The 13213-nt window shown below is 44.0% G+C and overlaps 1 protein-coding gene across 1 annotated transcript; it reads right to left on the reverse strand.

The window, feature by feature from the left end:
• Nucleotides 1-5358: 5358 nt before the first annotated feature.
• Nucleotides 5359-6486, reverse strand: LOC128475178 (type-1 angiotensin II receptor-like). The gene has a single exon (XM_053457652.1). It carries the CDS (start codon nt 6470-6472, stop codon nt 5384-5386), a length of 1089 nt encoding a protein of 362 aa, XP_053313627.1. The 5' UTR covers nt 6473-6486; the 3' UTR covers nt 5359-5383.
• Between the last annotated feature and the right edge of the window lie 6727 nt (nt 6487-13213).

Raw genomic sequence — 13213 nt, forward strand, 5'->3', positions numbered from 1 at the left:
CAGGCTGCGGAGCTGCATATCTGTTTTTCCCTGCCTTGCCTCAGTTCCCATGTTTTGCTGTGATCCATTCCTGGATTTCCGTATGTTCTGTTCCACTGATTCCTGGATTCTAGTTCTGCTCTTTGCTTCAGCTCCTGTTTCCTTTATAAGGTGTGTTCCACTCGTTTGTTCTGTTTGTCTCAGTCTGCAGTATAAAGGTATGTCCTTCTCGGTTCTGTGTTTGGATTCAATGTTTGGTTTATCAGTACTTTCGTATGCAGGGCTTAGCGTTAGGACCCACCATCATTGGAGTACTTTGGCGTAGTGGTGGGCTAAGCATACTATGGCCATATGTTATCTCATAGTCCTAGGCTAGTTCCTGTATTCATGTTTGTCTGTCTCTTATGTACCTTTGCCCTCCTTCCCTGAATCATCTGAGGATTCTGGTTCCTCTCTCCTCTCCCCATGTCCCAGTTAAGATGTCCTATCCTTGATTAAAGGAGAAGTGTCCGAGGATTCCGGCTCCTCACTCCTTCCCCTATGTTCCTTGCCTTGTTCCCCGTCCTTTGTTGTGCCCTGGATCATATCATCGTGTCGTGTCTGGTTATGTTTCTTGCTTGGTCCCCTGCTCCTTGCTCTGTCCTTGCTCGCTATGTGTCTGTTGATCCTCTGCTTAGCTTCCATACTCCCTGCCTGCAGCATCCTGCACATTATTCCAGTGCTACGTTTCATGCCTGCTCCAGGGTGCCTGCAGGATATCTCTAAGTTCTGTTCGTTTTGTCGGTTCGTTTAGTTCGGATTTCCACATCCAGCCAAGTTTAGTTCCGCCTAGTTCTGGACATCATCAGCTGCTATGTCAGGGTGCTGGTATGTGGCTGCTCAACCCTAGATGCCCACCTGGGAGAGTGCAGTCGCCCTCACCAGGCCCTGTCCAACTCCACTACTGCGCAATACCTCCTGAACTCCATCTTTGGGTGCTCTGGGTCTTTACAGTCGTCTGTATTGACCCAGTTCCTGACAACAATTCACCTTGCTGCTTTGAGCTAAATGTAAAAATCTCTAATGAGACAGAAAGGGGTATTCTCTGAACCCCTACACACTTATTAACCCTTAATAGGGACCACGTGGGGACCACAGCATTTGTAACCTGGCTGTGAAATACAAAATTGAAGTACAAACACATAGAAGAAAGCCCTGATATATAATGCCTAGGCATATTCAAATATATCTATATAGCTATAGAGAAGCATTTAAAATTGCTAACATTTGCCCCATCTACTACACATCTATAAATATCAAGGATAGGAAAAATAAATACACCATTTTTTTTGTTCCAGAATTATGCTCATCTAGTAACACACATGTAATAGAGTCACTTCTCTGAAACGAGACAGAAAAAAAAATCACAAAGGCCATCTTAAACAAATATTTGCAAGACAATTGATCTTTGTCCTGTAACTTACTAGAGTCATGGGTGGAAGAATCAGAGAGGATGAAGGGAACCAACACCATCCATATTATTCCAACTGGCAACACTACGTCACCAAATGCAGGCAAATATTCTATCCACCATTTATTTCCATTTCCTATAACCATTGTGTGTTCCATATGTTCCAACCATTAAATAAAATGGCCAGGTACTGTATGTAGTTACTGATGCCACCAAGGTATGGTGTGATTTTATTTGGCGTAACACTTTTATTTAAAGTAAGTAACACACCAAAATAGGACAAAACAATTAAATAACAATATATATATATATATATATATATATATATGATTGTTAACACCAATCACATTCCTATCATGCCTAGGCATACCCAGATTCCAAGATGTACTCGCAGACTTGGCATGATAGAAGTATGATTGCCCTATTTACCCCTTCTCACTCCCTTCTCCTTATCTACCCCCTATCCCCCGTCTCACTCCCTTCTCCCTATCTACCCCCTCCTAACTATCTACCCTCTCCCTCTTTGAAGTTCACTTACCTTTCAGGAGTCCTGCAGTGGGGGTGCAAGGCCTCTGTCTCCCAGCTCTGCCACTGTATGGAACAGTATAGAGTGATGGGAGTTATGATGTACTTTAGAGCATAATTATATAATGGAAAAATACACTGGAAATGGTACAGCATAACACCCATCACTCTCACACACTTACCAATCCACACATATACCAATCCACACATATACCAATCCACACATACACCAATCCACACATATACACCAATCCACACATACACCAATCCACACACACACCAATACACACACACACCAATCCACACACATACCAATCCACACACATACCAATCCACACACATACCAATCCACACACATACCAATCCACACATATACCAATCCACACATATACCAATCCACACATATACTAATCCACACATATACTAATCCACACATATACCAATCCACACATACACTAATCCACTCTCACTGTCACTGTCACTGTCACTCTCATGCTTTCCTACCTTTCCTCTTTTCTCCTTACAGCTCCTTTTCCTCCTCTTCGCTCCTCTTCTTCAGTTCTTCTGTCTTCTTCCGGTTCAGAGGGCAAAGACAGCGGTGGTCGCGGCTTCAGTGTTGTGCACCGGGATCTGACAACAAACCCGGCGCACAGCAGCTGTTGCCGCACGGATCGCAAGGGAGCGGTATCGGAGGTCTTTAACAGACCTCCGGCTACCTTGAGTGATTTTAAGCCGGGTTCAAGGGAGATCCTTGAACCGGCTTAAAATCACTCAAGGGAGCCAGGGGTCTGTTAAAAACCTCAGATACCGCTCCCTTGCGAGCCTGCTCCTCCAGCGGCGGACATTACTGTCCGTCTCTGGAGGGGTGCCGGGTGCCGGCAAGTTGGCACCCTCCTGATGAGCGGCACCTGGTGCGGACCGCCCCGCCCCCGCTAGGTATGCTACTGTGTCACGTGTTGCTGTTCATCTGGTTTTGTATTTATCTCAATTTTAGACCTGCTAAGGAACAGATGATTGTTATTATGTCCTCATATGTAAAACCATAAAATTCAAACAGGGTGTACTTTTTTAAATGACTGTACATGTATGGAGCATCTCATTCCTTCAGAACGTGAGGCATCCATTCAGTTTTGCTCGATCGCGTGTCTGCGCGAGACTTTGGACGTGGGGGGAGCATAAATAGCAGTTCCCAAGGACTTCTTCAGGTGTGAGGCAATCCCCTGCAGGGGAAACCATCATTTATTATTTTAAGCTTGTTTTCTTATTATTACTTGGTTTTTTTTAACTTTACTGTGGCTGCTGATAGGTCAGCATATAAAGTTTCAATGATTTCTAAATTAGTGAATTCTGAACCATTGCCCCTAGAGGAAATATAGTGTTATGCCCTTGTGATAACCTTGATACTTAACCTTGTTTTATGTGTGTTTTTGCTTTAGGTGGGTACTGCACACACACACTAACACACTAACAAACATAATTGCACACATACTAACACACACCCTAACACTGACACTTACAGACTAAAACACAAACTAATTTACAGTACTCACACAGTAAGATATAGATACACACACCCATACATACATACTTCTTGAATGAGGAATCATCGATTTTGTGGGCCCAGGATATCCAATACCTTAATCCAGGGCTTGACAAATTTGTTTTGAATCTAAGAGCCAGCTAAAAAAGTTAGGAGCCAGGATTTTTTTTGCCCTACACGCACACTTTGCCCCAGCACTTTGCCCTGCACCCGCACTTTGTCCTGGCCGAAACCGAAAATGACCCTCCCCTTTAAAAAAAATAAAATAAAAAAAATAACTTCACTTTTAATAAAAGTAAGTAACACACCAATACTCTACAAAAAAATCAATATATATATATATATATATATATATATATAAATAACAGCAATCACAGTCCTGCCCAGACATACCCAGGTTCCTAACAGCAATCACACTCCCATCATGCCCAGGCAACCAGTACATGCTGAAACCTGGCTTGCTGCCCCCCTTGTGTATTGATGCTGCACATCACTTAGAGCCCCCCTGTGCCATGCTCCTCCCCCCACTTACACAACCATGCTATCACGCACACACACTCATTCATATACTCATTCATACACCCTCCTTCACCCCCTTACCTGCAGTGCAGATCTCTCACTCGCAGAATTCCGTAGGGGCCCTGCTGCTTCTCTCTCTGCACCAACTTCTCTTGTCCCGCCCACTGGGAGGAGGAACGGAGCAGTCATGTGGCGTGAGATGAATTCACGTGACTCCTCTGGTTTCCTGCTTCCTGTGACCAGTACAAGAGACGCAGCCCACACAGTAAGAGCAACACACAGTTAAGCAGTCCGGCCCCTGCGAGGATTATTTTCGGCCGTTTTTTTTTTATTTCGTCATTTTGCCGGAAATACTGTTTTCGGCTGATACGTTTCGGCCACCGATATATCAGTGTATGAGCGTTCGTTGTTGCACCACGGTGCGAACTTTGTTTGACAGGCCGACAAACACCTAGGTGCCAGGACAAAATTCTCAGTCGTCATGGCGACCTGGCACCTGGGATTTGTCGAGCCCTGCCTTAACCCACCAAATAACACACAGAAGCAAACTATTTTGGATAAAGATGTGGCCACAGATTTTAATATGTATGGGAAACAAACACAATCAATTAATAACACAATAAAGTCATTGTCAGAATTAACACTACAAGTAATACAGAGCATACATTCCTCATTGTTTTCCAATCATCCCCCTGACAATGACACCCCCTTCCCATACATATAACACGACCATTAACTCCAACACCAAAGCCACCGACCAGCTTGAAACCACTAACACCAACCAAACCAGAAACACACTATTTCCTATTAACTAACCATTATTTCACCCCCACCTTAAACTGACCAGCCCCGCCACTGTGGTAAGAAAAACTCATTAAAAGTGACAGTCACAAAATGGAGGGACCTATTTATACAGGACCTCCCATAGTCCTCTAACCAATGTCCCTTAACCCTATTATCCTAAGCTACATTGTTGTACCTCTGCTTTTGTTTGCTCAGGAAGTTGCCTGCTCTTCTGCTCTCTCTCATTCACCATCTCTCTCACTCCATCATAGCCCTCACATGCTGGTTACGTTTGAGAGCTGAAAAATGAAGTCATATCCCTCAAGAATATTTGGTGCTAAAATAATACATATGCCAATCATATCTTCCACACGTAGATAGTCCTGGTTGCATATGAATGAACATGGCCCATGGATTAAGTGGTTACATGCTATGCATAACTCAAAAAGCAACCATCCCAGCTCACCATGGGGCATTTGCCCTGGATGCCTTATAGCCAGCCCAGACATTCTGAGTTTAATTTAGGAATAAAATAATGTCGATTCTAAGTTAATGGAAACAGTTACTATAAGTTTTTACTATAGGTTTTATTTTTTCATAAGTTCATCCATAAAATAAACACTTCCATGTGTTTCCATCCTCCCTGATTTCTGTCTCTGAGTTGCATTCTCATAGCTCCTATACAGTGATCTTCTTAAAGATTTTGTCAGTTGATTCCGGAACCTTTTGCTGGCAAAATAGTATAGAATGGGATTTACACAACTGTTGGAAAATGCAATGCAGACAGTGATTGGTATTGTAGCATGAATAAGCCTAATGATTTTGCATGATGTGATAATTTTCAGCTTCGCTAAAACCTTCAAGAAATTTGCAGTCTGAAATGGCAGCCAACATATTATGAAAGCACATGCCATCGTCACCACTATTTTTAAGACCTTATCACTCTTTTGCTTCCTCAATTTTTTTTTCGGTGAAGTTAAAATGTTTTTATATATTAACCCATAACATATTCCTTGGAAAATAAAAGGTATTACAAAACCTACAATAGTTTTTGTCAGCTCCACAAAAGTCATCCAAAAAATACTGTTCTTTGGGTACTTCATGGAACAGACTGTGTGCTGGTGTGTGTTTGAGTAATAAGTCTGACGGAAATACATGGTAGGCAAGCTTACAGCACCAGCCATGCACCATACAATAGCTGTTGCTATTTTTGCTTTGGTTCGAGTCCTTTGATTAAGAGATTTCATTGGATGAACAATGCCAAAGTAACGATCTATGCTAAGGCAAGTCAGAAGAAAAATGCTGGCATACATATTTAACGACATGATAACGGCACACAATTTACACATGAAAGCCCCAAAGATCCACTTGTATTTTTCCAACATATTTACAGCCCAAAGTGGCAAAGTGGCCACAAAAGACAGGTCTGCAATTGCTAGATTTACAATGTAAATATTGGCCACTGTCTTTTTTTGAACACAGCATGTTAATCCTACTATTATTATTGAGTTTCCAATAGTCCCAATAACAAAAATGATGACATAGATTGTGGGTACAAGTACAAAAACAAAGTCAAAATCTTCAGTCAGCTTTGAGCAGTGAACATTGGGTGATAGAGCAAGCAAAGTCAAACTGGAACTATTCCAAAATGGTGAGTCTGAAGTGGGAGATTCCATAGAGGTTGTAATCCAGTGTCTTGTGTACCTAGAAGGAGACTTTAATATATTCAAAAGAGTTTACAATATTACCACCATTTGTCATTTTTTTTCCACAAATATAAATATACGGGACAAATAATTACACTGCAGCACTGAGCTTTTTTTTGTACATAAAACATACAACGGTTGAGATCAGATAATATTACAAGGTTACATTTTTAAGATGTCATTTCTAAGAACTAGACATTACATGAATATTTTAAGTTCAAGAGATAATACTAAAAATGAAAACTGATTGGGTTCTAGAAGAGGGATTTTTAGCAAGTTTAACTTGTCAATGTATGGTTCAATGTTGTAAAGAAACAAGCTGGGCTTTGTTACTGGGATGTGCAGAGGCATTTGATAACACTTCAGATGAAAATTTTCATATGATTTAAAGCCACCTTGGTCTTTACTGATTTTACTCCCAGTGATGAATTCACATATTCAGATGTCTCTGTTTGCAAATATTAGTTTAGCTGGAAAACTGGAAACTAGTTTAGCTGGAAGCTACCACCATTTCTTTCCAATTGGTAGGATATGGTGAGCCAGATGGTGGTGGTGTGTAAAGAGAGAAGGAGGATTCAATGAGAGGGATTTAATGAGAGAGCTGATGTAGTGGGAGGCAAGATGATAGGCGTGAGGTGATGTGATGGGCAGACAGAATATCATTAAATTTAGCAGCAACAAAGTGGCAAGAGTTTGTCATTTTCTTACCAAAGTTCTTATGCGCTTGTTTGCAGAGATCTGGCTTTCTTGTATAAAGTGTTCACATTATCTAGTCGACAAGAATGTGAAGAGGTATACACTAAGACTGTGCATGAGTTGATCAGCTACATACCATATGGGCTGTAATTACTGTTAAACACACTAGTTTGTTTGCTGTGTTATGCAAAGGCAATAAAATTGATTTCCTGTTTGACTATGCTAACCTAGTTACAGGTCCACTTATTTCACTTCTCATCCATTTGCTTAGATCTTGAGGAATCTTAGGGACTCAAATTGAATGACAATATAGAAAATCTATACTGTCTAAGCAGTCTGCATATTATATAAACACTACAGCTAGATTAATTTTTCTCTGCCTCTGTTCCTTATCTGCTGCTCCGCTCTACCAATCACTTAATTGGCTCCCCATACCCTTGAGAATCAAATTTAAACTTATGCCCCTGACCCATAGCGCCCTCAACAACTCTGCACCCCTTATATCTCTATCCTATCCAAATACACCCCTACCTGCCCTCTTCGCTACTCTTATGACCTGTAGCTATCTTCTATTGTTGTTACCTCTTCCCACTCCCGTATTCAGGATTTCACCCGTGCCGCACCCATCCTGTGGAATTCCCTTCCCCGTTCTGTCAGACTTTCTGCCTCATATGCAACTTTCAAAACCTCTCTGAAAACCCACCTCTTCTGGTACGCGTACAGCATTCCTTCCCAGTACTTTCAACCATCATCATAACCAAGCCATCTGAATAATCAGCAACTTCAACATATCGTCGGCACCAGATCAACTCATCCTCATCCAAGCAGTCCTCTCCTATTGTCTCACTTCCCCCTCAACCACTGATTTGATCGCAAATGCAGGGCCCTTTTTTCCCTTGTACCAGTTTATTGTGTGTGATTCTAAGATGTTCTACTGACTGTTCAGCGCTGCAGAATCTGCCGGCGCTTTATAAATATATGTAATGTAATATAGTTACACTGCACATACCTTACATCCCCTCTATAATATCTTATAATATGATGGGATTTTACTGTGGAGATTTCAAGATATAGTGCTTCAAATATCAGCACAGTAGTTTGCAACTGGCATTTTTCAACATTCTACATGGGATTAAAAATAATTCCCCCATTGGACCAATACAGTTACACTTCACAAATCTCACATACCACCCCCTCCATAATATCTTACAATATGGAGTTTTTTAACATGGAAATTTAAAGATATAGCGCCCCAAATATCAGCCCTGTAGCTAACAACTGCCATTTTCAACATTGTACATAGGGTTAAAAAAAATTCCCCCATTGGACCAATACAGTTACACTGCACATATCTCACACACACACCCGCTATAATATCTTACAATATGGTGTGTTTTCCTGTGGGAATTTAAAGATATAGTGCTCCAAATATCAGCCCCGTAGTTAGCAACTGACATTTTTCAACATTCTACATGAGATTAAAGAAATTCCCCCACTGGACCAATATAGTTACACTGCACATATCTCAAACACAAGATAGTAATCTTTTATATAAAATTATTTATCAAGATAAATTATTCCCAAAGGGGTTGAGGTCAGGGCTCTGTGCAGCCGGCCAAGTTCTTCCACCCCAAACTCATCCAATCATGTCTGTATGGAGCTTGCTTTGTGCGGTGAGGTGCTAATGCCGGGAAAGAAAAGGGTCTTCCCCAAACTGTAGCAAAATGCACTGGAGTCCACGCGAAATGGGCTTCAGTATCCATTTAACGGGGAAATGTCATGGAGGTAGAGTGGCATATAGAGGGTTAAAAGGCATATCTAGAGGGTTAAAAGGCATATCTGGGGCAAGAGTGGCATATATGGCATATCTGGGGGCAGATGTGTGTAACTGGGGCAGAGTGGCAAATAAAAGAAAAAAATCAGAAAATGCATTTTTTCAGTCAGTTTTTATTAAATATGAAAAAAATTGTTTACATGTGAATTAATATTTACTAGAAAAACTTTTTATTAGAGCTGAAACAACGAATCGATAAAATCGATAATAATCGATAACGGAAATCATCGATAACGATTTCCGTTATCGATTAATCGAGTGATCAATTCGTTGTTGCTAGGCTCCTTTTACTTACCTCCGCCAGCGTTCCCCGCTTCTGCTCCACGCTCTGCAGTCTCCGCCTTCTTCAAGCTACGTGACGACGGATGTGACGCGCGTCTACTTGGAAGTAGTTGGAAGTGGAACAAGTTCGTAGCGGAGGTAAGTACTCTTTGTCTATTGTCTGTGCGAATGTTTATGTGCGAGACTGGGTGCGCGGCAGAGTGTGTGTGTGTGTGTGTGCGTGTGTGTGTGTGCGTGTGTGCGTGTGTGCGTGTGTGCGTGTGTGCGCGCGGCAGAGTGTGTGTGTGGGTGCGCGGCAGAGTGAGTGGGGGGGTGCGCTGCACAGTGAGTGGGGGGGTGCGCTGCACAGTGGGGGGGGGGTGCGCTGCACAGTGGGGGGGGGGGTGCGCTGCACAGTGGGGGGTCCGCGGCACAGGGGGTGGGGGGGCAGGGGATGCAGGGCAGGATGTGAGTGCAGGGCAGAGTGGGGCCAGGAGACTGGATGCAGGTCAGAGTGGGGGTGGGAGGGCAGGGTGGCAGACTGGGTGCAGAGCAGAGTGGGGGTTGGGATGCAGGGCAGGGTGTGAGACTGGGTGCAGAGTAGAGTGGGGGTGGGGGGGCAGGGCAGGGTGTGAGACTGGGTGCAGAGCAGAGTGGGGATGCAGGGCAGGCTGTGAGACTGGGTGCAGGGCAGGCTGTGAGACTGGGTGCAGGGCAGGCTGTGAGACTGGGTGCAGGGCAGGCTGTGAGACTGGGTGCAGGGCAGGGCAGGGTGTGAGACTGGGTGCAGGGCAGGGTGTGAGACTGGGTGCAGGGCAGAGTGGGGATGCAGGGCAGGCTGTGAGACTGGGTGCAGGGCAGGCTGTGAGACTGGGTGCAGGGCAGGCTGTGAGACTGGGTGCAGGGCAGGGCAGGGTGTGAGACTGGGTGCAGGGCAGGGTGTGAGACTGGGTGCAGGGCAGAGTGGGGATGCAGGGCAGGCTGTGAGACTGGGTGCAGGGCAGGCTGTGAGACTGGGTGCAGGGCAGGCTGTGAGACTGGGTGCAGGGCAGGGCAGGGTGTGAGACTGGGTGCAGGGCAGGGTGTGAGACTGGGTGCAGGGCAGAGTGGGGATGCAGGGCAGGCTGTGAGACTGGGTGCAGGGCAGAGTGGGGGTGGGGATGCAGGGCAGAGTGAGGGTGGGGGCACAGTGCAAAGGGGTGGGGGCACAATGCAAAATTCTTTTAAATAAACGAAAAATTTGCATATTGTTTTTTTTATCCGATTAATCGATTAATCGAAAAAATAATCGGCCGATTAATCGATTATTAAAATAATCGTTAGTTGCAGCCCTACTTTTTATCCTGTAGTGTAGTCTTATATTGAGGCTTTTTTCTTTTTTCCTTAAATTAATATTCAAAGGCCGCTTGTTCCCTAAGGAGAAAAAAAGGCAAGACTTAAGAAGAAAAGGTGCAGAAAGAGGGAATAGAGGAGAGGAGGCAGGCACAGGATAGGTAAGAAAACATTGTGAGAGGTGCATCACTACAGGGGGCCCATGGCTTTTTCTTGCCCAGGGCCCTGAATGGTCTCAGTCCGTCCCTGGGCTGAAGATAACAGAGTGAGAACTCGTACACACGACTAATATGCAGCTGCCTGAAAACATAATGTCAAAACTAGAATTAAAACAAAGTGTGGTTTAAAATTATAAATGTGTAATGTGACAACGCCGACCTCATAAGAGGAGTGATATCATAGAATGTTAGGAAGGCAGCTCTCTGCACAGACTAACCTCTGGTCAGCGAAGAGACACAAGTGACTGATTTGTGGAAATCGCATTATCAAATTATTATTATTATTATCAGAAATCAAATTATTATTTTCCTGATAATAAGATTTGCCTGAACAGCGACAGGACTGCCTCCTAGTGGAGAAAAAGTGTTCAACATGAGGATTATATTTTTGATTTTCTGGCTGCTGGCGTCTGGAAGACACGAGAATAAAGACAACATCGTCCAGACGCACGTCGTGGTTCCTTTGGTCGCCGGAGGCATGCTAGCCCTGCACGTTGCTCTCTTCATCTTCCTCGGATTTGTCTTGAAGAAGCTTCTGGCAAAGAGCGAAAAGGAGAAAGGCCCCACATTTGAAGTTTAAATGGCTGCCTCGCTGTGATTGGCATAAATTCAATAAATGCATTCACTGTTTGAATGCAAATTAAAATAGACTCTTTCCTTTATTATTACTAATCCCTGGATACAGCAATCAGAATGGTGATGACAGGCGAGGATAATATATTGGGGAGGAATAATCATGAAGATTCCGAGAACAGGAAGCAATGATGGCTGCTCCTATTGTCTAAAGAGGGGCTATTCTAGAAAAGCCAGAGTAATGGGATTCTATCAACAACAATAATAATAATTCTAATAATGAATCAAATAATACATTAATACTAATAATACATTAATAATAATAATATAATATACAATCTGAATTATATATCTAAAAAAGCTATTGCATTTCCACATAAGACTGCTGGTTGCGGTAATTAACTATTGCCCTTTTCAAAAAATGGCCGCAGAGGCTTCCTTACACTAGGCTAGCACAATGCTGTCTCCGTGGTAACACTCGAGCGTCAAACGAGCGTCAGGCAGGGATGCGTCAAACTGTAGCCTGTGGCGCAAACAAAACAATCCCGAAACTCTTCTCCATACTGAGCTCTAAAAACCATATATCGGCCCATCTTGGATTGATGACATCATGTCAAACCGCCGCCTTTGAACTGCGTTTATGTCTCCGTTACTTGGAACTCCGGTCCGCATGCCTGCGAGGCTCGCTGACGCTGTCAGATAATGGCAGGCAGCGGAAAATCTCAGGTGTGAATGGCTAATGGGGGGGAACCTATATTAATTGGATGAGATTGGATCAGGACACTCTGCAGACTTCGGGTGACTATCGTGGTGAAATAATAATAATATGTCATTTTATTGTATGAAAGCATTAAGTTGCAGCCCTAATGATCTTACCCAAACAAAGGGCTTGACAAATTTGTTGTGAATCTAGGCGCCAGCTAAAAAAGTTAGGAGCCAGGATTTTTTTTAAACTAACAGTTGGTCAGGAGTGATCTGATCATCATCAGCCCACTTACTAAACTCACAGCGTTTGACCTGGAAGCACCCTGGACTTTCAGGTCAGTGCTGTTTTTTTTTAACTCTTTCAATGCTGATGTTCCATTGGAGCACAGCATTGACTGATATTTAGTCCCCACAAGCTTGTGGGGACAAATGTTAACCCCTGCAATGCCACGAATGTGTCATACACAATTGTGGCATTGAAGGGGTTAACGCTGCACTGTCGCTCTCATGGAGCGATCGGGCAGCAGGGGAGAGTTGGAGCTGGTCTCCACACTCATGTGGAGACCGAAGAACCCTCTCCCCTGAAGCTGCCTCTGGGCTATAGACCAGCCATTGCAGGGGGAGTATCTGATGACTGCAGTAGGCTTCCATGCCTACAGAAGTCATCAAAGGGCTTGTGGGGGCTCGTTTTTGCTGTTGCTGGTCTGCCTGGGCTTCCAGGTAGACCACCAGCAGCAGAGCCCCGTACAAAACGGGAATTAACCCCTAAAATGCGGCATTGAAGGGGTTAACGCTGCACTGTCGCTCTCATGGAGCGATCAGGCAGCTGGGGGATGTTGGGTCAGGTCCCCACACTTGTGTGGGGACCCAATTAACACACAACCCCCTTCCATGAAGCTGCCTGTGGCAGCTGAAAACACGATTGCTGGTTTTCCTGCAACTGCGTTTTCAGCCTACAGGATCACTCCGTGGGAGTGATCACAGGCTCGGGGGCGGGCTCGGAGTGGCTGTGCTGGTCTGCCCACAATTTTTTGTGGATGTAGGAGGCTGACAAACACCTAGGCGCCAGGACGAAATTCTCTGTCGCCATGG

This window comes from Spea bombifrons, chromosome 2 (genome assembly GCF_027358695.1).
Source record: "Spea bombifrons isolate aSpeBom1 chromosome 2, aSpeBom1.2.pri, whole genome shotgun sequence".
Classification (NCBI taxonomy): domain Eukaryota; kingdom Metazoa; phylum Chordata; class Amphibia; order Anura; family Pelobatidae; genus Spea; species Spea bombifrons.

Bases quoted from the DNA above. Each gene is read 5' to 3' on its own strand.
- LOC128475178 (XM_053457652.1), bottom strand. From the start codon at position 6,472: ATGGAATCTCCCACTTCAGACTCACCATTTTGGAATAGTTCCAGTTTG.